This window comes from Zosterops lateralis, assembly GCF_965231275.1.
Source record: "Zosterops lateralis genome assembly, chromosome: 16".
NCBI classification, from domain to species: domain Eukaryota; kingdom Metazoa; phylum Chordata; class Aves; order Passeriformes; family Zosteropidae; genus Zosterops; species Zosterops lateralis.
Window position 1 is genome coordinate 9586571 of NC_139776.1, and position 25406 is coordinate 9611976.

A 25406-nucleotide genomic window follows, 5' to 3' on the forward strand; every position below is an offset into this window, starting at 1 on the left:
AACTTCTATTTATAGGATTTTGAAACCCTCCACCTGCTCATCCCTCTGCCAGAGCACAAGATTCTCCTCTGTACCCACAGTGTCCCTGGAGCTTTGGGGAGCCTTGGCTCAGCAGACCCCAAATGCTGAGCTGCAGCCATCCCTGGGCTGGGAGTGCAGGAACACTGGCACCGCTGTGCTCCTCAGTTATTTTCTCAAAATACAAATTACCAGCCTTTTGTGGTTCACACAGAGCAGCAGGAGGTCAGTGGTGGTGCTGCTTGGCCTCTGACAGTGCTGTTTTCAGGGGTACGCCCTTTCCATCTCAGATGTGGCTTTTGTGATTGGAACAGACACTGCTTACAACCAGCTAAACAAAGGACAGGAAAATCTTTGGAAGAAATGCTCCTCAGAACCAAAGCAGAGCACAGCCAGAGGTCCTTTAAGAGCTTCTGCTTGAACAGAAAGGCCATAAAAACCCATGGCCTCCTGTCCTGCACAGAACAATCTCTTCCCACTGGCCTGAGATTACCTTTCCCTTCCATGCCAGAGATGCTCTTTACTCTGCATCCTTACAGATCCACTCCACTGGATGGCTCCATGCAGCCTGCAGAGCCTGCTGAAATATGACTTTTGGACGATCCCTCTCTGTTCCTGCCTGCTGAAAATGGTGCCATGGGGCTGGGAGCTCATGCTGCTTCCAGCTACAGCTCTGCCAGCCAGGTTTAAAGTGCAGAATGGAATTTCTTTATAGAGAGCTGGAACTACAACCAGAACCCAAGTGAGCACAGCTCCCACGGCTGTCTTAGGCATGAGGGTCCACATTGCAGTTTGTGTAACAATTTGGAGACCTCAAGTTGTGTCAGGTTGGATCCAGGATCAGTCCTGCAGACTGCAACCAGCAGCACAGGCTGGAGCAGCTCAGAGTAGCCCAGTTCCCCAGAGGAAGCCCACTAACTGCTGGTGTTAGGTGGGATCCTGAAGTCCCCTGAGTGGTCATGGAGTGCCATGGGAATCAGCAGCTGGCATCTAGTAGTTATTTTTGCTATGAACCATGAGAACTGGCATCAGCCAAAGGTTTTAGGGCCATTCCTATGCAGTGCCATAAACCAGGAATTTTAAACATCCCATAAAGAGGTCAGCCCAGAATAATGGCAGAGCAGAGGGAAACCATCCCAGGCTGGATACACGCTTGCCAGCCATTGGGAGAGCAGGTCTTATCATAACCATCAAATGCACAGGCCAGCCAAGTGGAAAACTCTGTGGGAAATGTGGGTTTAAAATGGTTGTGAAAATTCCGGATCTTGCTTTTTTTTTTTTTTTTGTTTTGTTTTGTTTTGTTTTGTTTTTCCTGGACTATTTTTCTTCTTTCCCTTGGGCTCCTTTGGGTTATTCAGTACAGGAGAGACATGGAGCTCCAGAGGTGAGCCCAGGGGAGGGCTGTGGAGGTGGCATCTCTCTTAGGAGGAAAAGCTGAGGGAGCTGGGGCTGTTTAGGCTGGAGGAGAGACAACTGAGAGGGGGCCTTATCAATGACTGAGAGCAGCTGCAGGGCGGGTGTTCTGAGGATGGAGCCAGGCTCTCCCTGGTGGTGCTGAACAGTGGGATGAGCTAACAAGAACACTGGAAGTCCCATCTGACCATGAAGAGTTTTACTACATGCGTGACTACAACAGGCTGCCACTGAGGTCATTCCCTGGAGATATTCCCATGGCCCCTGAACGCGATCCAGAGCACTGTGCTCGAGGGGATGCAGTGGAGCAGGGGACGGCTGGATGGCCTGCAGTGCTCCCTGCCCAGCTCCGCTGAATACTCTGAGTTGGAAGGGACCCCATCAGGATCCTCCAGTCCAGCTCCTGGCCCTGCAGGACAGCCCAGAAATCCTCCCCTGTGCCTGAGAGCCGTGTCCAAACGCTTCCAGAACTCCGACAGGCTTGGTGCTGTGACCACTGCCCTGGGCAGCCTGTTTCAGCGCCCGACCACCCTCTGGATGAAAATCCTTTTTCTAATAATCAGCCTAATCCTCCCTGACACAACCTCAGGCCATCCCTCGGGTCCTGTCACTGCTCATGAGAGATGAGATCGGAGCTGCCCCTCGTGCGGAAGCCGTAAGCAGCGCTGAGGTCTCCTCCTTAGCCCCCTCTCCTCCAGGCTGGACACACCAAGCGTGGCTCATCAGGCGAACCCACAAACACAAAAATCGCCGTGACAAACCCGCCCTCAGCCAGGGCCGGCTCCCATCGCCGCCCGCGCCGTGCGCATGCGCAGCGGGGTTGGCGCAGGCGCAGCAGGGGCCGCGCTCCGCTCCCGCCGCGCGGGGCTGCCGGACCCGCCTGAGGAGCGGCCGCTCCGCTCCCCGTTCCCCGCTCCGCTCCCGCCGCCGGGGCTCCGCGCACCGGGGCCGCCAGCGCACCCGGCCACAGCCGCCCGCCCGCCCGCGTGGGGCCTGCGGAGCGCTCCCCCGGGCGGCCTCTCCCTCCTCCCTCAGGGCGGCCCCGGGATGGCGGCGTGAGGCGGCGGCGCCGCGCGGTGAGTACGGGCCGGGCCCGGCGGGCGGGCTGGGGCGGCGGGGGAGGCCCCCGAGCTTCAGGGGGAGAAGGGGGAAGGTTTCCTTGGCGCTCGTTGCGCCGGGATGGAAAAGGCTTCAACCGACGCCGAGCTCGGTGCCAGCATGGAAATAACAGCGCTGTGTGTGCCCTCCCCTCCCTTCCTCCTGCTCTCGGGGCTCTCGTTAGCGCCTTCTGAAAGGAAACCAAGAGTAGTTTCTCCCCAGGGCAGCACAATGCTCTGCGTAGCTTTTGTCCAGGCAGCTGGGCAGGGCTGGGCCCTGTGGGTCCCTTCCAAGCTGGGATATTCTGTAATAATCTATGAATACAGCGCTCTGCAGCGCTGTTGTGCCCGGCCAGGCTCCCTCCCTGAGCCCCCAAACGTGCTTTGAGCCGGCTACAAAGTGAGTTTACAGCTGTTCTGTCATGGGAACGTTTCTCATGGTATCCCAAACATGGAAGTGCAGGAGAAGAGGAAAAACGAGCTCTTAAATGCAGTTCACAACATTCTGAACTCTTCTATTCTTCCCTGGTACTGAAACATTTCACTGGACCTTGCGGGTACTGTCATCGTGCAGTAACCTTTGTCTTTCCAAACTATAGGTCATAACTCCTCATACCTGCCCAAACAGCTTTTTTGCCTTTCCTAATCTGAGATGCAGAAAACTCACCCTTATCAGGCTGTATTTGGACCTCTGAAGTCTGCTGAAGGCACAAACGGTAGAGAAGAGCTCCAAATTAAAACTACTTTTCTCAGGGAACTTGGAACGGGCCTGGAAGTTGTGATCTTTGGCAGTTAAACAAAGGCAGAATGTGGGAATGAAGACCTCTGAAAATTAATGAATTAGTACAGATGAAAGTAGTAATATTTCAGATGACAGCTGTGACTGCTGACGTCTTTTCCCACCACAGAGTTGCCTGACTTAAGTATCTGCTCCTCTGATTCGTGATGATTTCCAGGCCCATTCCAAGCTCTCTGAAAAACACAGTTTAGTTTGGGTCTCTCCTCTGCCTTCCTGCTCATGAGTGGAGGAGGATTCACCGTGGTGCAGTGAGGGGATTGCAGTCCAGATGGGGCGGGTGCTGCCTCGGGACAAAAGCTAATCCATCCCCCATCAAGAATGAACCTCTGAGGGCAGCTTGGAAAGTGGTGGCTCAACAGAGAGCCTCCACTTCTCACCAAGTGAGTTGTTTTGGCTTGTGTCTAGCTTGTATTCTAGAATCAGAACACTCACCCCAAGGCTTGGTTAATAAAGGATTTGTTGCTCCTTTTGGAAACTGTTGTGATTACATTGCACCATTTCTGAATCTACATCAAGTGTCCAAGGCATGATTCAAGGCAAGGGTAAGGCCTTTGCCAAAAATTATAGACTCTCTTTCCAGCTGAGTCATACCAGCAGATAAAGTTTTTTAAAAAATTGAAATAATAGAGGCAAGGCTAAAAAAAAACCCTAGAGAAGTTAATCCCTGCTGCAAATAGGTCTTAAAGTTTGAGCAGTTGTGGTTCTTTAGTTTACGACACAGGGTTGGCATCTGGAAACTGGTCTGCTGTTGCTTTTCTTAGCTGAACTCTTCAAACTTGTCACTTGATAGTTCTTCATCTCTCTTTTTGTCCCAGTGCTTTAGATGTTGTGTATTTTTCAGCAGCTGTTTTGGGTGCTGTGTGATATTTGAGTTGGTTTTGGACACACACTGGCAGTGTGAGGCACTGCCCACACACATCAGTTAGTACTTGTGACAGGGTTTTTGGTTAAAACAGTTTTAAGCACAGGTGAGCATTGTAGGTAAGAAACATCCCTGAGACTTACTCTTCAGTTTGTGCACTGGATAACTTGAGAGACTTTTATCTAACCAGTGTGGCTTTTCATCACAAGCAGAGATCTCAGCTTTTGGGAAAGGGAGAGGATGACACCAGCATGCCCCAATAAAAAGGTTACTCAGTGTTTTATTCAGGCCTTTCAGCTCTGGGAGGCTCTTTCTGTAGCATCTGCTGGGGGAGCTCTGTGTGCACAGCACTGGCTTAAAGGCTGCCTTAGTGAGGTCTGAATCAGCTTACCCTTGAAGTGCTTAGGGAAAGCTGGCTGATTATTCTCCCCTTCCAGGGTTAATGGACTGTTAAAAAATTCAGACGTTCTTGAGAAAGGTACAGAATTGGTATTGACACACTGATGTGTCAAACCTATGGTGCAGGAACAATTCTCAGTGTGTTAATTGCTCAGTTAGTTTGTAGACTGTGAAGGAACAGCTTGCTAGCTCCTCAGGTGGATTTATTCCAAAACGTGACGGATCCATTGCAGAGCAGTGCACTGTGTTACTCACTCTAGACCTGTCATAATTGAAATTTTGTTTCTGCTTGGGAAAGGTCTGCTGCCTTTGCACTGGAATTCCAAAATCCTCCGCACAAACACACACCAGTAGGGCCTGAATGTTTTTGGGAGGGAAGATGACAGCAGGGAGGGCTTGGAATGCAATGGAAGGCAGCTAATAAGCATGTGGAAAAATATTGGTGCTTGTTTACTAAGGTGTGCAGGGAACCTCCCCTGGCTGCTCCTCTGCCTGCAGGAACTGGCAGGAGGAGGCTCTGGCAGCACGTGGAGATCAGACTGGGCCACAGTGGGAGCATCACCAGCTCTGCTCTCAGGGGTCTGAAGTGAGTTCAAGTGGCTCCAAGAGCTGTGGAAGGGCAAAAAGAGGAAGTGGAGAGGAGCTGTCAGGTAAACACCAGTGGCCACCAAATGGGGTAACACGAGGAGCAGCCCAGGAGCAGGTCTGAGGATAGCAGGACACTGGGCTGGCTGGGGCAGGAGGTGAGTCAGGCGGGGGAGAACAAGAGCAACTGGTTGAGGAAAAGCAGGATGCAGTTGTGAAACCAGTCCTGTTGGGTGACAGGTTATTATTTGCTCTGGAACGTGGTAATGTTTGGCTTGGGTTGTGAGGAAGGGACAAAGACAAGGTAGGAAGCTTTAATTTGCAAATTTCACCTTGCTTGAGAAACCAGGCAAAACCAAATATTGTTATGGTTTCCAGAAGGATCTGCCTGTCCTGGGCATGAAAGGAAAATGTTCCCTGCTCAGTAAAGAGCTGATAAGCAGGAGGTGCTGTTTCTCTTTGATCAATAGAGTGTAAAGAAAACTCAGTCTCAATGCCAGCTGTACAAAGAATCTCTAGTGTAAAGTGCACTTATCTTACTAGTGGAAAGTCCCTTGAGGAGATAGGGCTGTAGCAGCCTCCAGTAGTAAATACTTTGTCCAGGATCAGCTGTGGGATACAGCAGAGTCCTCAGCCTTTGGCTGGTTGGTAGTGAAGGGGCAGGTGAGAATACAGGCAAATTGACTACAGATACAAAGAGCAACTGTTAGAATGGCTGCATTTGGCAGAAATCCAAGAGGTTTGCAGGTTGGAGGGCACTGCCAGTGAAACTTCATAGTAAAAATAATTACTATTAAATGATTCTTTATTCTGCAGTGGTTGCATCGACTGTTACAAGCAACTGGTTCTTGCAGGAAATACTAATATTTAAAAATGAGTAACTTGTTCTGAGGTGGCTTTGTGTTTGTAGGAAGTGCTCAAGCAAAGCTTAGATGCTTAGAATCAACTCAGTGTTTAGAGTGTTATTATTCAGAGCATTGTAGGAGCGAAGAGGCCAGACCATGAAGTACAAAGTGTAGCTACAACACAAATTATAATTATTTTCTAACTGTAGTCAGTTGTAAAGTTTGGGGCTAAAGGCCTGATAGTGATACATGATCCTATTAAAGCTGAGAGATTTGTGACATTAGTTCTGAAAAATTCCAGTTCTTTGTTTCAGGCTTGTGCTACTTAACAAGACAAATGCTTTACCCATTTCTTTACTCTAGAGACAGAAAACCCAAAGCAAAGTAGGCATTTTAAACTGAAGTTTCAAGAACAGGTGACACAAATTGCCACAGAAGTCCAGCTGATAGAATTTAGGGCTGGATCTAGCAAAAACATGACATGGTGTTTAGGCAGTGATTTTTAATGCTCACTGTTTGGAGCACTTGTGAGAAAAACAATTGCAGGAAACTTCAAGGGAACATTTCAGGACAATTAAGGCAGCTGCAGATCATTCATTTAATACAACTTTGTTGCATTCAGTGCAGTCTGAACTGAAAAGTTGGGTGATGGGGTTTAATTATCTTCCCATTCAAATATTAGTTGTTAGATCTTTTTCTCTCCATTCTTCCCCTTGGAAGAAATATAGTACTTCTGTGGTATTGTTTACTCCAGAAACGTCTGATCAATTCACAAAGGCAAGCAGACAGCATGTTTTGTTATGTAATGAGGAATAGCTAATTCCAGTTTGTAGATGGAGGAAAAGGCTTTGGACTAGATTTGCCCTTAAAGTGAGTGACCTGCCTAAAACAGGACTAACATTGGGAGCTGTATTCTTGTGACTTGGCTTTATCTGTATTGCAGCATAAAATAACTTTTTCCTCACTCTTTGGCCACTGAGATATAGCTTAGTTTTATTAATTGAACCCTAGCTCCTCTCTGCTGGAGAACACTTTCTTATAGGAGCACCAGCACAATATGCTTTCCCCACGTAATGTTTGTGCTGGTGGTGATGTTGGCCTGCATTTTCCTACTAACATTAAAATAGATTGTGATGTGCATGATGGCAGCAATTCCTGCTGCTGACAGCAGAGCCCATTGTACCTGTGAGGCAAGTCTGACCTCAGTGTTCTCTTTTGGAAGAGAACCACGTGTGGTTTTCTCTTGGCTTTTCTTTGCAATCCCTCATTCTCCCTCCCTTTGCCAGGAAATCCCTTCTGCTGCCAACAGGAGCCAGTGGAATGTGCTGTTTGTTTACATTCTCACTCCTTCATCCTACTAACCTTCCCACCCCCCAGCTGTAATCCTAACAGGCTGAGCCCTTCATCCTTCTGAGGGAGCACTGCTCCATTGAGTAATTGCAGATACAAGGCTTGCTGCAAGGAGCTGTCCCCACCAGACTCTTCTTAGTGGGAGTGAGGCATTTATTGTTTTCAAAGCCATTTGAAATTCTTGAAGGTGTTTGTAGTGTTTCAAAGGAAAAAACAAAAGCACACAGTGTCCTAAAGGTAGGAGCAGGTTTTCTGGACTTGTAGTATGCTGCCATCCCTGCCTAGGAAAGCCCTTAAAGCTCAGTTTCCAGAGGGTTTTACAGTAATCCAAGTGAGGAAATCCTGTGTTTACAGCACTTATGGAAATTGCTGTTTTGAGCCTGTCCCCCGCATTTGATCTATTCACATACTTTGTCTTATCTGACTTTAGCTGTTTGGCGAGGATTATAAATCCTTAAGCAAGGGACTGTCCTCCCCTTTGTTTTACAGCCTGGACACTGCCAGGGCTTTCCTGGGTAGCTCGATGTGCAGCTGGTCTGGTGCTGTCCTGCTGGGAGACTTTATTATTTGTTTCCAGCACAATTCCTTACCCTAACACTTCCTTAACACTTCTCTGTAGCACCAAATAATGATTACTCTTCAACTGCATTTCTTTATATCATCACTCAAGTCTTTGGACTGTCTCGGATCAATGTGTGTAGGGAAGGCTGTGGCAGCTCGTTTCCCATTTCCACCTCTCCCTTTCTCTTCCTGCACTATGTTAAAAGGGTCTCACCTGTTGGTCTGGATAAAGGCCTGAGGAACAGAGCACACAGGACATATTTCTATACCAGCATTAGCTGATCCTGTCCCCAGCTGAGTGGTGCAGGAAACTTTCTGCCAGCTCCAAGACACACCAGAATTTAGTACTGAGAGTTCAACCATCAGCATATGATGCTTGGGAGTAAATGAAGCTTTAGAAGAATGTCAGTTGATTTTTTTTTTCCCTGCATTTCTCTGACAGTGTGACATTTTCCCCTCCCTACAGAGCAGCCTGCCTTCCAGAGGAGTTGCTGGGCCTGTTTTGGAGCACATCTGACTGCTACTGCCCCAGCCAGCCACGATGTACTGCCTTCAGTGGTTGCTACCTGTCCTGCTCATACCCAAGCCCCTCAACCCAGCGTTGTGGTTCAGTCACTCAATGTTCATGGGATTCTACCTGCTCAGTTTTCTCCTGGAACGGAAACCTTGCACAATCTGTGCCTTGGTCTTCCTGGCAGCTCTGTTCCTCATCTGCTACAGCTGCTGGGGGAACTGCTTCTTGTATCACTGCACAGGATCCCAGTTGCCGGAATCAGCTCATGATCCAAACATAGTGGGCACCTAGAAAATCAGAATCTTCCAGTCTGCTGAGGGCTCTTGTTTTGCTTTTATAAAGGGGGTGGGGCTGGGGAGGAGGGGGGTGTTGGGTATGGGACTGGAGTAAGGACAACCTGTTTCCTGTAACTGTGCGTGGACTGGAGTGGCAAATTCTTCCCACTCTGCCTGTGAAATTCGACTCGTTTACTGTGTGAACTCTGGCAGCACCACCTGCTTTTTTAGAAGCAGAAGTCTTTTTTCCTTTCCCGTATCACCGGGAACAGACACCAGCCCTCTCAACTGAGAACTGCTGGAAGCCTGAGCCGCTGGCCCCTGCCCAGCTGGGAGTGCTGGAGTTGTGTGTCACTTGTCTGCATTAGGCCACCGTGGTCTAACTCAGGGCTCTTGGCCCACTGATCCTGCTTGAATAGCTACAAGAGTCTCTCAGTCTCTCTTTGTGGGGAGCCAGCCTTCCCACCTTGCTGATCAAGGGCGAGTGCGACAGCTCACAAATGGACTTGGCCAAAAGCTGCTGGAGTCAGAGGCAGTTGAGTCATCTCCTCCTGCTCAGCCTGCCAAAGAGATGTGTGCACTGCTGAAGTGCTTTCTGAACTCTATGCTCCAAGATCCCAGCCTGGAAGCCTCAGTTAAGCTGCTGCTTTTATAAAGCCTGACCAGCAGTAGAGACTGTCTCTTCCCCTCCTCCTCCATGTCCTGGGTTTACCAAGGTATTCACTGTAGGGAGAAAGAACCAGCATGCTGCAAGACACAGGGTTTTGGAAGCCACTGTGAACTTTACCCTGCAGAACTGATGCTAGCCCAAAAGGCTGGGTGTGGGCAGGGCAGGAGAGGGTCCATGAGGTGGAGGCATGGCTTGAAGCAGTAAATACTACAGCCATTTTCAGAGGTAATGGTTTTGGGCCAGAGGTGACAGAAAGTGCTGGTGCTACTGACTAGAGAAGGGCAGAGGCTGGAAAAATGCCCGGTGTCTCCAGCTTCCCTGGCAGAAGGATGTCAAGAATCCAGGGTGGTGGTGGGTCAGGCCTACAGCCTGGGGCAGAGGTTGGTTTGTGAGAAGCCTTAGAGGTTGACACAAAACACCTCTAAAGTTTGAAGGTTTCCCTCCCCTTTGCCATCTGTTTGTCTTTCCTTCAGTCTTCTGGTGGAGAGCAGCAGAAGTGGCTGTTGCTGTCCTGAGGCTGTTCAAGCTATGAGGTTGTGAAACTTCCAGAGTATTGTTTGTTCATTGCACAGCTGTTCAAAACGTTTAATAAAGCTTTATAAACTTTGGTCTGTGGCCTCCTGCCCAGCATGATGCATTGGCTGCTCATTGTGGATGCCTTAGCCCAGCAGTCACGTGTGTCTGCATTGTTCTGTTCCCAGCACAGCAACCCCAAACAGTCTCCAGCAAGAGGCAGAGCCTGTTTGCCCTGTAGCTCCCAGTACTGGCTCTTCTTGACTGTTTAAGCTGACCGTGGGCTGACTGGGAGCCAGACTGGCAGTTCCTAAACACCCTCATCTCACAACCAGAAGCTCCTGTGTTGTGTGTGTCTCTGCTCTTACGTGACAGATTCCCCTTTTCCTCGCTGCTTATGGAATTAACCCCCCGAGCTGTGTCCTGGAGGCCGCTAATCCCCAGTGCCGACAGTAAAAGTGTCTGCTGAGTGCCCACGTGGTGTAAGCCCATCCCATGACACCACCTCACCCCAGCCTGGCCCTCTGCCACCAGCCATCCAGGGGGACACACGTGGTGGTGTGAGCCCTTCCCCAGCCTTGGCCATGCCTGTGTAGAACGGGGAGACACAGACTGTGGGACCCAACAGTACCCAGAAGCACCTGAGAGCGTTAAAGGGAGGGGGAGCTGAAACAGCCTTGGCTTTATCCCTTGCTCTGAAGACCAGGTCCAAGTTGGAAAGAGTTCAGGGCATAGTATTGTTTACATGATTAAAGGAAAGCATGTGCCACATCAAAAATAGATGTGACAGCTCCGTCACCTGTCAGGGTGAGGGAAATCCCAGTAGCTGTCACATCAGCTCAGGCATAAATAACAAATGGAAAGGAGAGGGGAGGGCACTCATTGCAAGCCATGGCACAGCTGTGCTCTGAGCAACTTTTAAGTTTCAATGTATTTAAGCTAATGCACTCTGTTCTGTCAAGAGAACACCTCTGTTGCTCTCTACCTAAGTTGCACTTTACAGAAATTGAAGTAAATGCTAGCCATGAAGCCAGGCAACCATTTGGATGAGAGCAGGCCTTGGCTTTGTACCTGGGGTTCAAGACAAGGTACAGCTGTGAGCTCTTGCCTTGTATGAAACCCAGCTCAAAAAAAGCACTCCAAAAGAGGGAGGCTGCAGGACAGCTTCAGTAAGAAGCCTCCCACTCCTGCTGCAGAGAAGGAGCACTCTGATATGCACACAGCCTTCCCCAGCACACTCTATTATCCTCTTCAAGGCTCTGAGATACCATCTTCATTGCAAAGATAGAGTAGTAAAGCAACTTTGTCATGGTCAGACAGAAAGCCTCGGGCAGAAGGAGGAACCCAACAAAGTCTCACATCCCATGCTAATGCCTGGTTCATCCTTCTCCATAAGGAAACTGTGAAAAACCAGCCTGTGACTGCAGAACAGGTCGAACCCGATGACTTCTGAAAAGCACCATCACAGCTTCCCTGCCTGTGCAGCACAGATGGGGCTGAGCCTGGACAGACACAGCTGGAGTGCTCACACAGGTGTTTACACCTGCATGGAAAAATGCTCAAACGAGATGTTTTGCCCTTCTCTGCCAGAACACCAGTGGGGTGGCTCTGTCCCTGGCTATGCTGGGGCCACCACAGGGTCTCTGTGTGGGGACTGCACAGATGGGCAGCTGCACCAGTGGGGTTTAGAACACACTCCACTGAGCCTGGACACTGCCCACAAGTGTCACTTGACACTTTGGCACTGAGTGAGTCTCATCACCTTGCTGAATTACAGAGTGTCCATCTGGCTGATGCTCCCTGGATACAGGGAGCTGGAGCCTTAAGCTGTTCCTTTGTCTTTCCATATGAGGGAGAGATCATTTTCTTTTCTAGGTCACATAACAGATCAGTGACACAGCAGGGTCAATAAAGGAAAAAAACAAAACAAAAGCCAGCCCAGGTTCCAATCCTTACAAACAGAGATTCAGCTTGGCTCAGGCAGTCCTTGGACTCCTCAGTACAGTCTTAGGGTCCAGGGGCTTTTCATACTCCTCAACCCTTCTCAGGGAGAGGGAGCATCCCCAGGATGAGCAGCTGGAATACCACAAGGCTTGCCTTGTTTTTGAAGCTTTAGATCTGGCTGATACCCATGATAGTGCCTCATCTTAGGATCTGATAGTTGGCAGTTGAGCTCCCCAGCACTGCTCGGGGTGCAGGTAGAAATCAGCCTGCTCTCCCAGCATCTGCCTCTCATCCAGGGATCTTGCTGGGTGATTAGTGTCTCTTGCCTGGATTCTTCCTGCTCACCCTGAGACAAGCCCACAACGTGGCCTTACAAACAGCAGCAGCCAGAGGAAAGAGGTTGATCTGATGGAGGAGCCATTTGGGCTGGAAGCACCCACCAGGGAGGCTGCCAAGTCCAGAGATACAGTCCCACTGACAATAGCACAGCCTTGTCCCCTCATGCTGTCACCCAGGCTGGTCCAGCCAATCTCCTGAGCCAGGCAAACCACAAACATCACTCGGGGTCACAGGCAGCCCTGCAGCTTTTCTCTGGCACCAGCTGGTTTCCCAGCCGTGGGAGGTAAGCTACAGTCAGGTAAGGACTTTAGCCCTCCCCTCCAGAGCCTGAAGATTAACCCTTGGCAAGAGGGTTTTGCTGCTCTTCCTGCAAAGGCAAATCCTCTGGTAGCAGGGCAAGGGAGGACAGATGGCTCAGGTGCCACCCAGACCTGCTGCTGGAGGGGATGAGATCCAAGTGACAACAGGCTGTGTCCTCTGAGTGAACACATGCTGGCAGCCTCCTGTCCACCCCTTGTTACCAGTGAGTAACAGGCACTGTGGGAGTGCTGGTGGCACTGCCAGCAAAACCTGAGAGCCTGACACATGGGGACAGTCCTGCTGTGAGCCAACTCTTTAACATATAGCACCCTGCTCCTGCCCCAGGAGACCTGCAGCATTTAGCCTGTGGGAGAGACCTCAAACCCTCAGCACAACTCAGGATTTGCAGTACAGGCCTGACCCTGTGTACTCAAAAGCATTTATTCTGTGGGAGCCAGGACTCCAGGTTCTTGAGGAGTGCTACCACTAAGCTTTGGGTAAGTGAAAGGGATGCTCAAGTCAAACAACTCATCCTGGCCATTTTAGAGCCCACTGCCAACACAAATTGCACAGCACAGGACCCTGCCTCCTCACCAGAGCTGCTCAGGGTCAGCCACAGCCCCACCCTAATACCCTCTTAAGATGCCTCAGCTGCTGCTGAGGCCGAGAACAAGACAGGGAGAGGAGGAAGCAAACAGTGCCATAGGCAGGGCTTAGAAGTACTGAATCCAGTCCCCTCATCCCCTGTACACAAACCACCTCAGTTCCCTGCCCTTCCCCAAAGGTCGGGCTGGACAGCAGCACCCCGGCCTCCCCCAGCACCCACCTCCTCCTCTATTTCACCCTCCATGGCCATTCCATTCTCAAACAGCAATGCCAAAAGTGCAGATCCAAGGGCTGGCAGAGCCATGGCCTCAGTTTCTCTCCTGGGGTGACCTGGCTAGCCCACCCCCAGCCCACACATTGCTCGGAGACCAAGGGACCTGCACACGAGATAATCTCTCAATCACCTAATTGTTTTAAAGACAAACAAAACATAAAGCATTAAACTTTTAAGGTGACAAGACAGAGTCACTTACCAGTCTGAGGAAGAGGGAGCAGCCAGACTGGGGGGCTTGAGACACTAAAGCCACCCCAGACTGTGGTGATTATGGTAGTGATGAAGAACAGCAGCAACATCCACTCTGAATTTAGAAAACCCCCTATGCCTAGCATCGTGCTATTACTTAATCACCAAGTGAGGGATCCCAATCAGCACCCACTAATTACCTTAACACAGCAGGCTTCTTAGACTTGCTGATAAAGCAGTTCTGCTGAAGGGAGGCTATCCCTGTCTTGTCCCCCCACAGCCCAGCCTGGGTGGCATCACTCAGGGACACTGTGCCCTGGATTCTGGCAGCACAAATACCTGCCCTGCCCTGCGCTTGCTTTGGGCCACACAATGGCAGAGTCCTGCTCTGCCAGCGTGTCCCAGTCTGGGGGCGCATGGAACAAGCCTGTCTGGGGAATGGCTCCAGTGGCACAGAAGCCCCATCAGATCCCAGAAGCATCTTCCAAAAAAAGTGTCTGAAGCACCAGGAGCTTCACATGGGTACTGCACATTCTCCAGGTAGCATCAGCTCCTCTAACAGGGATGTTAAGGAGCTAACAAGCCCTGTCATACACAAGCTACACTTTTGTTTTGTGAGGTCTGTTTGTATTTAATTATCAAATAGCAAAGTATTTACATCAAGGTTAGAGTTTCAAAGCATCTCCACCCCCCCTACCACCCACAAAGCTGGACCTTTTCAGTTTTTTTCCAAAGTTTTATTACTATAAAAAAAAAAAAAAAAAAAGGGGAAAAAAAAAAAAAGAAAAAGCTAAATATTTTACTTAGACACCGAAAAAGGCAAGTGAGGGGAGCTGGGGAGAGAGACACAGATCCACACGTTCTCTGCATAGTCAGTTGGAGATCTTACAAAAAGACTGTGTAAAAAAATTATAACAGCAGAGGATAATGACTTGTAGGGTTTTATGGATCCCAGGAAGCCAAAGAGCATCCTTGGGCAAGGGCTCCCCTCTGGAGTTTATTGGCTGAAAAAGTAAATTGGCAGACAGGATGATGATGGAGGGGAAGCTCTGCATTCCCAGGGCCTCCAGGTCACGCTGCCTGTGGTCCCACCACAGGCGCTGCACAGAAACACGGATGGACATACAGACATGTGGACACACAGCCCCATGGAGGAGGGCTTGTCTGGGATTGCCAGACTGCCTTCAGCCCTGAAGTGTCCCCAGCACATCTCCTTCACCAGATCTTGCTGAAAGCCTTGGGAAATTTAGCCATCCCAGGGTGCTCCTTGCACCTGCTGCCTTCTGGGAAGAGCCAGAGGCTGCACTCACCAGGTAAATCTCTTCCTGTCCTGCTGCACCCAAGACCCTCTACATGCCACAGACAACTAAAGGCCAGACCTTAACACGTGTGCTTGCCTTCTCTCTCCCCAGCTTCCAGACCAAATCTGGCTTCCACATGTTACATTTGTAAAAGGTTTCTCCCAGGAACAGGGATTTGTATAATCCAGGCAGAACTATGGCACAAGCCACCCCTTGGAACAGCTACCAAGGGACAGGGCGTTTGTGGCAGCTGCCCATCCCTAAAGGTTGCAAACATGGGAAGACCCAAAACACTGAGGACTGGAAAGTCCCTGCCCAAATGCAGAAATGCCAACATAGCAAACCTGCTAGGAAGGGAGTTGGGGGCGGGGGGGGGTAGAAAAGGCTCCAACTCCCAAAATTATTAAAAAAAAAATTAAACCACCTGCTGCTCTTCAAGCCAGCATGATCTCTCCATACTGCTGAAGAGCCTGTTCAAACTGATTTTAAATGTTTTACTCATTAAAAAAGCAGCCACCAACCAACCAACCATGTACTTGGTTCATAAATAAGTGGCTGGGTCAAACCACACCAGGGCACTGTGGGAGTGAGTGAGTGAGTGAGTGAGTGAGTGAGTGAGTGGCAGTGGCTTGCCTGGGTCCTGCTCTGGTGGAGATCTGGGCAGGGGTTTTGGCCACCTCCTGCCCATGCTTGAGTCCCACCCAGCTCTTGTAGGACAGGGGCTGGTGAGGGATGAACTGGGTCTGCTGCCTGCAAGGAAGCTGTGTCAGAGACAAACACCATGCCAAAGGTGATGGGGAGGCACAGAAAGCCCATTGCCCGAGGATCGAGAGGGGACAGCCACTGGCTCCCCTCTCCAGGTCCTTCCCTCCAGCACCCACCCCTGCCCCACAAGCATCCCCCAGCCCCCAACCCACCAGGCTCCAGGAGAGCATCCAAAGACCCCCAGGTCTCTCTGAGCAGGGGTCTCTGGGACCCAGGAGGTGAAGGAGTGAAGCTTTGTGAACCACCATGGTGAAAGGTTTCCAGCTGGGTACAGCCACAGGAGAGGGAAAACCGACACACATGCAATGAAGTCAAGGTCTGGGACGGTGCAGGGATCACTCAGGGGTTATGTACAAGCAGGTGCTGGGTGGGAGAGGGCAGGGAATGAGTGTTGCCTTGCCAATGCCAGGGATCAACTCCATGGGATGTGTGTGGCACAAAGCTGGGCAGGAATAGCCACCCACAGCTGAGACATGGCTGAGGCCTTTGGGAGCAAGCAGTGAGGAGATGAGGATGCAAATGTGGCACAGCACTTCCAGATGGGGGTATGTGGCTGGGGATGCTGCATGGGGACTGCTGCCTGGAAGCTGAGATACAATGGGTAGAGGGAAGGCAGCTAAAAACATACCAGGTGGACAAAACCATCTGTGAAAGTCAAGTGCTTCCTCCAAAACATTCCCACACCTCGAACAGCTACATGGGCCATGCACCCAAGCACCACAGTGGCACTGGATTTGGTGGCAGGGCCAGCCCAGGGGACTCTGCTGGTGGGAAAGCTGGTGGCAGAGCTGGGGAGGGCAGCTGGGGAGTACTTCCCAAGGGTCTGGCTGGAAGACCTGGAGCATGTGGTGGGAGAAAGGGCAGCAGGGTGAGGGCTCTGCTGGCATCCCCAGTCCTGCTCCCCAGAGAGGGGAAATGTGTCCCTTGAGGGAACAGACATAGCTGGAAGATTTGATCATGTGCCCAGGTGCTCCAATGGGACAGTGTTGGTCACCAGAGCCTGCAGCTGTCACATTTCAGAGTCCCAGAACCCACCAGCCATTAAGGTCATGGTGAGGCCAGAAGGACCACCAGAGTTCTGCTATCCCACGCTGCCACCACCACCCCAGCACATCACTCCATTCAAGCCAGCCTGGAATTGTGACATTCCTGTAGCAAAACATCTCTGCCAGCACCTTCAGGAGAGCTGGAGCCAAGAGGGAGATGGGGAGGGTGAAGGGGCAGGGAAATTTGTGCTGATTTAGAAAGGGGTTGCAGGAGACTGGGGCTGTGTGTCTGAGGTGGGGTGGTGCTGTCCCCCAGTTCCTCCTGGCTCACCCCAGAGTTGTGGGGGGAAGAAGTCTCCCAAGACTCAAGTCTCTTGGCAGGACATGCTCTGCTTGCCCTCCTGAGCTGGCTGTGTTGGTGCTCACAGGCTCCTCTCGCCAGCAGAACACAGCGCCGCTTCGTTAAACACGGGCCAGAAGTCTTAATGAGCCACAGGGGAACCCAGCAGCTCCCCTGGCTGCATCTGGAGATAATGCCCTGTCCTGCTCCAGGGCTGCTCCACAAACACAGCCCCTCGGTGGGGAGGCCGACTCTCGGCGCCCCGCAGTGAGGACAGCAGTGTCCTGGTGCCAGGAGGAGCCCTGTGTCTATAGGTTCTCTCCAGGCTGGTACTGGGGCTCTGTCGAGGTGAAGTAGTCCTCCAGGAAAGCCTGCAGGTACTCGAAGGTGGGTCTCTCCTCCGGGTCCTTCCGCCAGCACTGGCACATGAGGTCGTGCAGGGACTCGGGGCACTCGGGCGGGCAGGGCATGCGGTATCCTCGCTCCACCTGGTCCAGCACCTCCCGGTTCACCATCCCTGTGTGCGGCCAGAGGAGACATGGCATTGATCAGAAAAGGGCCAGTCCTGCACCGTGCCTGTCCCAGAGGGGACACCAAGGGTGTTTTGCCAGGACATGCCTTAGGGGTAATCCCAGTGACCCAGGGAGAGAGGGATCCCTGGCCTAGCAGCACTTGTCCTTGTCACCATACTCAAGGACTAGAGTGCGACAGGGTGGCTGGGATGCTGCATCCTGGCCAATATCTGCTCACACCAGTGGAGCAGGATCCAACTTGGGAAGAGGCAGATCAGGGGCAAGCACTGGGCATAGACAGCTGGTGTTAGACACCACAATGGGAACAGGACCTCTGCCAGCAAGTGCCAGCCCTCACCTGGGTATGGCACTCTGCCCTTGGTGGTCAGCTCGGTCAAGAGGATGCCAAAGGACCAGACGTCTGACTTGATGGTAAACCTGCCGTACAGAGCTGCCTCGGGGGCCGTCCACTTGATGGGGAACTTTGCACCTGGATGGAGAGGCAGGGTAAGGGAGTGCCTCCAGGACCCCCGTGCAACCAGAGCCACATGCTGGCTCCAGGCACAACACACTGTGGGGACCAGTGGCCATTGCTCTGGTGCCAGGAGCCCTGGGCACGTACCTTGCCGAGCCGTGTACTCGTTGTCCTCGATGAGCCGTGCCAAGCCAAAATCAGCCACTTTGCACACCAGGTTCTCCCCCACCAGGATGTTGGCTGCCCGTAGGTCCCGGTGGACGTAGTTCATCCTCTCCACATAGGCCATGCCTGATGCGATCTGTGGGGAGCAGCACGTGGGGCTGACAGGATGACACAAGGGGCCCCAGGGAGAGCCTGGCACCACTAAGGGGAGCAAGCCTGCAGCAGGACCCAGCTGAGGTGTGGGAAACACCAGTTGCTCAAGAAATGCCACACAGACTTGGGTTTGCTGGCCAGAGCTGGCAGCAACAGGAACAGGCAAAATGATGGTCCCAGAGTGCAACCCTGCTCTGGGCTGAGACTCAACAGTGGCACCCACCTAAGCAAGGCTGCAGAGCACCCCACTGCCTGACCAGTGACAGAGCCACCACAGCCCAGTGAGGGGCTCAGGCACCCAGTGTCCCCACAAGGAATGAGGGAGGGCCAGGGATGTGCAAACCCACCTGAGCAGCCATATCCACGAGCTGGGGCAGCCGCAGGTACTTGCCCATCTCACCCTTCAGGAAGTCCAGGAGGCTCCCTGTGAGGAAGACCATGGTCAGAACAATCTGGAGGAGCAGAGCCCCTCAGCTGCCCCCTCGGTGTCCCTCCCATGCTCACCCTTGCTCATGTACTCAGTGACGATGTAAATGGGCTCCTCTGACACCACAGCATAGAGCTGAACCAGCTTCTCATGTCGGAGCTTCTTCATGACCTGGGCTTCCTGCAGGAAGGCCTCTGGGGACATGGTGCCAGGCTTCAGTGTCTTGATGGCCACTCGGGTGGTGCCATTCCAGGTCCCTGTGGCAGAGGACACACTGCTCAGGACACATGTATGGGGCAGGGGGCTGTGCCCTTCTCCCACTCCCCCACCCCACCACAGGCTTCAGGCATCTGCAGATGGCAGGGGACAGGATGCAGGTGGTGACACAGAGGGGACAGCAGGGTGGGAATGTCCTTACCCATCCACACCTCTCCGAAGCAGCCCTGTCCCAGCTTGACCTCCAGCCGCAGCGATTCCCGGGGGATTTCCCAGGCATCCTTGGCAAGGCCTTGGGTCTGGGGCTTGGACGTGGGGCAGATGTTGGTGAGACGGTGGCACAAGCCATCAGCATGTTCTGGCACAGGAAGGGACAACAGCAGGGTGACACATGGGTACTTAGGCATGTGATGTCTTTACCCCACATCTTTCATGTAAACACCTTGGGGACCCATACCCAAACCCTCACCCTCTGCCCTATAACCCAGCTTTTCACCAGTCCCACGCAACTGGTTTGGTGTCCCCCAGTGCAGAGGTGACTTCCCAGCAGCACCCGCCCTGCAGCGAGGGCAGGGACAGCACCCAGGGTGCCCCCCAGACCCCAAGAGGACCCCCATGGCTACCCACTGGAGTAGTAGGCCACCAGATGCTGCAGGCTGTTGAACTGGGTGCGGGAGGTGATGTAGAAACCGCCACTGTCCAGCTTGCGGATCTTGTAGTGCTTCACGTTGAGCCCCTTGGCGTTGTCAAAGTCAGACACAGAGAGGCAATAGGCACCTGTGGGCAGGACAGAGGGGCTGCAGGAGATGTGCCATGGATGGGTGCTCCCCATGGGGTCCTGCTACGGGTGGGCACGGGGGAGGCAGGACTGGGCATGGAGGTGCTGCCTTCACCCAGAAGCAGAGGATGGAGAGCAGCTCCTGGATAAACCAGCTGGCATTAGGTCCAGGGAGGAATGGCACATATCCCCCAGCTACAGCCATGCCACACCATCACAACCTCCAGCTGCCCTCTGCTTGCACAGCAGCTCTGCCAGCAGCCATCCTATGGGATGTGCTAGCAAGGGGACAGGAGCAGACAGAGCCAGGCTGGGGGGAGCTGCTGACCAACAACTCCTCAGTGTCTCAGAGAGGAGCTGAGGGGCTAATGGGCCCAATTCTCTCCTGCACAAATCCCACCATAGACATCGCTTCAGGAGCTTGGCTCTGCTCTGCCTGCATGAGAACAACATGGTGTTGCTGGGGCCACAGAAAGCAGATTCATGCCATGGGGAAGATTTATGCTGCTGCTTGAAGAAGCTGCTTCCATCAGAATAAAACAAATAGTGATAAGTTCAAGGCATAAAACCAGAAAGGAACATCAAGGGGCTTTTCCCAAAGGTGCATTTGGAGCCAAACTAAACCGGGTAAGAAACATCATCCTCAGGCAGTCAAACCTCGAAGATCACAACTTGCACTTTCAGAAGTGTCAAACTTTAAAGGATTAAAGTTCATCATTCCCTCAGCCTGGCTGCTCAGGAAGAACATGTTCAAGATTTTGTCACTATACAGGGACCAGGGAAAACAACAACAAAAAAATAATCTAGTTGGGGATGTACAAAAACCCAGCCAAATGAACCAACAACAGAAAAAAACAGGAAAAGAGATGATCCTCTTGCCAGAGTTGGTGAGACTCCTGGCTTCCACCCTGCCATGAGCTGAACCACTTCTGTGAAGGGCACTCACTGGTAGGCAGCAGTGGAAGAGAAGTGGCCACATCCCTCCAGCCCATGGTCTCAGAGGTGTAACAGTGCATTTGGCACACACATGTCACTGGTGATGTGATGGCCACACCAGCTTTGGCTCCCTGAAGACCAGCACCAGCAGGAGAGACTGAAAGGACTCAGGGTACCCCCACACCCCCCAGAGAGAGCCTCCTCCAGGCCAGCAACCCCCCAGCCTTGCTCACCTTTTGTGGTCTCGCTCTCCCGGACCAGGAAGGTCCCTCGGGGGTTTTCGGGGTTGAGCAGCAGCCGCTCAGACTCCCGGCGAGTGATCTTCCCAAAATACCACCTGCAGGAGAAGGGCAGCGGCTCAGCACCTGGCACTACTCCCCTCCACTGCCTGCCCAAGCAGGGGGCTCAGCCTTGGCCCACCCATTGCAGGTTTGGGAGACCAGGGGCTGTGTCTGGGCTCAGGCACCTCGATGTGTGCCACATCCCCGTACAGCCTGGGCTGGGCATCGCCTCCCTGCCACACCTTCAACTATCCCAGGTTGCTCAAAGCCCCATCCAAACTGGCCTTGAACGCTCTCAGGGATGAGGCAGCCACAGCTTCTCTGGGCAACCTGTGCCAGTGTCTCACTGGGTAAGGAATATTTTCCTAATATCTAATCTAAATATTTTGTTTAAAAAAATTTCTCCTTGTCCCTTCACAGGCCTCTCTGCCCTTGTAAGACATCTCTCTATTTTTTAGAAGCCCCTTTAAGTTCTGGAAGGCTGCAATGAGATCTTCCCTGGAGCCTACTCTTCTCCAGGATCTCCATAAAAACCAGACCAAAAGCATCCACAGCCCAGCTATGCCACCACTCACCCCTCCACCACACAAAGCATGCTGCAGCATTGCACTCAGGGCCTTAAAGAAAGGTTTGCACATAAAAAGGGGAAAACTAACACAAAGGAAAACCACAGAGGGCTTGGAGGCTTCTCCCAGGAGCGGGGCAGGGGTGGAGGGGGAGCACTGGGGGTGTGTTTGCTATCCCTTGTTTATAAACTGTCTAAAAGATGGCAATTACTCTTCAGCCTGGATGGAGTCTGAGGGCGCGACATAGTTACTGGGGATGTAGCCCGTCTGTCCTGTAGTGAGGGAATGAGCCAGCCACCAGTCACCTTCCCTGCAAGAGAACCAAAACACACTCAGTGTGAAGCCAGGAGCCCCCCGGCCAGCCCTTCACCCGCCCACAGGCACCGGGGGAGGATGAGCCAGCACAGAGCCCCACTGGGAAAAGGTGCAGCCCCAGAGCCCCCAGCCCCACTGCCAGATCCCAGCCAGGAGAGCTCCTGCTGCCAGCCCCTGCCTGTGGCTCTGTTTGGATGAGCTCTTGTTACTGGGGCCACCCATCCACATATGGAATGCTTTAAACCTGAATCAGGCAGGCAGCCAGCAAGGCAAAATACCTTTGGAGCCACCTGAATGGGAGGGGTATCTGGCTGGAGGCTGGGAGGCACTGGGGCTCCTGGCAGCAGGGAGCAGCAAAGGGAGGGACAGGAAACGTAGAGAAGCGACAGAAGGATGGCAGCGATTGGAAAAGGAACCAGGAAAACCCAAGGGAGTTAGTTAAACACAGGCTGCAGAAAAGCAGCAGGACAAGGCTGAGGTTTGGGCAGGGGCTGAGCCCTGCCCATCTGTGGTGTCCAGCCTGGATGCAGCGGGATCTGTCCAGCCCAGGTGTCCCATTCACAGCCCCTGCAAGGCTGCGGCCCCAGCGTGAGCCTCCTGCTGCCCCAGCCAGGGCTGTGCCTGCACAGCCACCAGTGAGGCTCCTTGTCCCTAAAACCCTTCGGCTGAGCCACCATCCATCCCTCCTGCCCCGGGCACAGAGGCCTCAGGCATGTCCCCAGGAGCTGGAGGGTCCTCTGCCCTCCTTCCCGCCGGCTTCTGCTCCGGATGGGGCTGGAAAGGACAACAAATAGAGAAGAACAAGAGGACGGCAGGAGGTGGCTTCCCCTTCCTGCAGACAGCAGGGCTTTTCCTCCCACCACCTGCATCTTCTTGTCCATCAAAGACAGTCACTGAATTCATCCTGACCACAAGGGAGACGAGGCTAGGGGAAAAGTGCAGATTCGTGGGAACAGCACCGTAAGGATACAAGAACTTGGCAGGAAAACCTCTGCAAACATGCTACAGAAAAACACCAGTAACCTCAGTCACCACTACAAGGATCACCAGACCACATCCAGACCCATCCCTGACCCTGCAGACGTGTAAACCTCCATCCTTCCTCCAGACTCACCAGCTGCTTGTGACCTGTGCTTTTCCCAGCTAAACCAGTGATGCTTCAAAGCACTGGGATAACCCAGACACGGCCCCCAGCTCCCTGCAATGGTGTCATGTGGTGGGGATGGCGGAGACCTTCCATTCCAGGCATCTCTTCCTAGACAGAGCTGAGCTTTGCCCCTGGAACAGCCTCACAGCAGCCCTGGATGACATTTTAGCTTCTTCCAGCCCCAGCACATCTCATGGCAGGCAGCTCGTGCTCCTCAGCCAGGGCTGTTGCCCAAGTCACCTTTACCGAGGTGGCTCTGAAGAGGACAGGAGGCTGGTTGGGCTCTTTTCCCACAGGACCAGAGTAAACATCTGCTTGAAAAATGCCCAGCTTTTGACTTGTGGCTTCATTCCAGCTTGGGCTGCAAGACTACAAGCTGGGAATTCAGCAAAACAAACTATTCCAAAAATGTCTCAGTGGGGAAAAAAAATAATAATCATCATCAAAACAAAGCATTTCAACAATTCTCTGCACAATCTTACCCAAAATATCCCACCACATCCCAGCTGGCTGCCTGCTGGCTGGGAGGAGACTTCTTCCCACTGGAAATGCTCCAACAAGAGCCTTTCTGCACTGGGTGGATTGGTAGGATGACCCAGAGAGGGAGGTGAGCGATGTGGAGGCTTCTCATCTCACCCTGAGCAACCCCAACCCCATCAGAGCAGCCAAAACCTGCTGCCACCCAGCAAAGCCACCCTGGCCATGGGCTCCCGCTGTGCCCAGCACCTGCCAGCCCTTCCTGGACTGAACCCAAGTCCTCTCCCTGCAGCTCCAGGGCACTGACTGTCCTGCCAGGGAGCCCAGAGGAAGGAGACATCACACATCTGTCTGTTGCTGTCCCCAAAGTGCAGCAGCCCGAGCTGTTCCCAGGCTGTGTGAGCATCTCTGGGAGGTCTTTGAGAAGAGTGATTCACCCCTGAGCACTGCACAAACTGCCCAACTTCCTCCACCACCTCTGTGGAGGAAGTGGACATCTCCCTGTGGACATCTCACCCACACATGCACTGGGAAGGTTGGCAGCTACATCCTGCATCCTCCACCAAAGGACTGTGTCACCAAAAAAAGCCCTTTTGCTCCCCAGGATGCTGCAGAGCCCATCACAGACTGACCCTTCCCTCTGACTGAGCCTGTGATAAATAGCAGTAGAGAAAAAAAAAGTGGAAACCCCAGAACTGATGGAAGGTTAAAGAAAAGCCCCTCATATATGGGCCTGATCTGGAACCCCATGGGCAGAGCTCACTTGGCAACAGCTGGAAAGCAGAACTCAAGCATGGAGCTCACACACTGCTGAGACTGAAAGTACGAAGCATCAAACCTCCCAAATTCAGGCTTTTCCTGAAACACTGAAATGCTGCACATCCCAGACTTGATAGATGAAGCAAATCACCATTAATAAACAGCATCAGAACAATGAGAACAAGGATCAGATTGAAAACATGTTTGTGCCACACTGCCCAAGCACTGCAGGAGAAATCTCACTCCTGGGATGTTCCCCTCTCTTTCCACCCTTTGACTTTGCTGGTTTGGGTGCCCATGTTGGAAGGCAGCAGTGGAGGGAGAGCAGGAGGTGCAAACCCTCGGGACCCTGTGGCAGCTCCACAGCTGGGGACATTGGGGACATTGGCTCTGCCAGCCAGGCTCTGGACTGTGTGTACCTCCTGTCAGGACAGACCACACATGGGGTTAATGCAGGATCATTTTTAGGAGCATCTTCCAGCTGGCCATGCTGCCCTGCATGTGATGGATGTGCTGTGGTGACCAGGATGGGGAGGAAACCAGGGGCGCAGACCCCTAAGGAAATACTTGAATCACCAGAGCCATACATTAAATATAAAAGTAAAATTTTAAAATGCGAAAGAAAAATGTGAAGGGCAGGGGAAAGTGGAGAGCCAACTGGAAAGAGAGTTCAGAAGGGAGCCACACATGGACAAGGAAAGGGGATGGGTTCAGAGCTCCCAGGTGCACACACAGCTCTGGATGGAACATTTCCCCAGCATGGGAAGGGACTCCTTGCTCTGTTCTGGTCACTCAGAGAGGACAAATGCAACCAACCACAAAACCATCTGGAAACCATCTCCTCCCAGCCCTGCTCCACCCAACCTGCCCTCAAGTGGGCAGCAGACAGGCTTTGATCATTTAGGTCATTTATAATAACAGTAAGAATGTGCAATACACACCTGACATCCACTTTTCTCCTAAACGACAGCATGGAGAGAGAGAAAGAAGAGTCAAGAGAGAAGCTGAGACCAGAGACAGTGTACAAGCCCAGGGAAAAGCACCCATGAAGCTGAGGGATGTGTCCAGGCTGACAAGAGGGAGCTGAGCATGGATGGAGACAGGACTGGTGGGGACGTGGCTCTGTGTTGGAGGGCACAGAACGGCCAGCAAAGAGATGATGTGGCTGGTGACAAGGCTGTGAGGCCACAGTGACCAGCAGCAGGGCCAGGAGGATGAGGAAGCAGGCAAATGACTCCTTTCAGTGTCAGTGTC

General features: G+C 52.4%; 2 protein-coding genes across 3 annotated transcripts in view; one reads left to right on the forward strand and one right to left on the reverse strand.

The window, feature by feature from the left end:
- The first annotated feature begins 2376 nt into the window (after positions 1 to 2376).
- BLCAP (BLCAP apoptosis inducing factor) lies at positions 2377 to 9996 on the forward strand. Of its 2 annotated transcripts, none has more exons than XM_083873417.1 (2): positions 2377 to 2507; positions 8396 to 9996. In XM_083873417.1, exon 2 carries the CDS (start codon positions 8471 to 8473, stop codon positions 8732 to 8734), a length of 264 nt encoding a protein of 87 aa, XP_083729543.1. In that variant the 5' UTR covers positions 2377 to 2507; positions 8396 to 8470; the 3' UTR covers positions 8735 to 9996. The 2 variants fall into 2 exon arrangements, with proteins under 2 accessions (XP_083729543.1, XP_083729542.1); XM_083873416.1 differs by lacking the exon at positions 2377 to 2507 and adding an exon at positions 4985 to 5238.
- A 4154-nt stretch (positions 9997 to 14150) lies between these two features.
- Positions 14151 to 25406, reverse strand: part of SRC (SRC proto-oncogene, non-receptor tyrosine kinase) — a 28839-nt gene continuing 17583 nt past the window's right edge. The window contains exons 4-12 of the mRNA XM_083873137.1: positions 21666 to 21764; positions 20841 to 20944; positions 19521 to 19670; positions 19096 to 19251; positions 18755 to 18934; positions 18598 to 18674; positions 18080 to 18233; positions 17816 to 17947; positions 14151 to 17462 (exon numbers count right to left, since the gene is read on the reverse strand). Coding sequence (XP_083729263.1) covers positions 17254 to 17462; positions 17816 to 17947; positions 18080 to 18233; positions 18598 to 18674; positions 18755 to 18934; positions 19096 to 19251; positions 19521 to 19670; positions 20841 to 20944; positions 21666 to 21764 — 1261 coding nt within the window. The 3' untranslated portion in view covers positions 14151 to 17253. The remainder of the gene's footprint in view (positions 17463 to 17815; positions 17948 to 18079; positions 18234 to 18597; positions 18675 to 18754; positions 18935 to 19095; positions 19252 to 19520; positions 19671 to 20840; positions 20945 to 21665; positions 21765 to 25406) is intronic.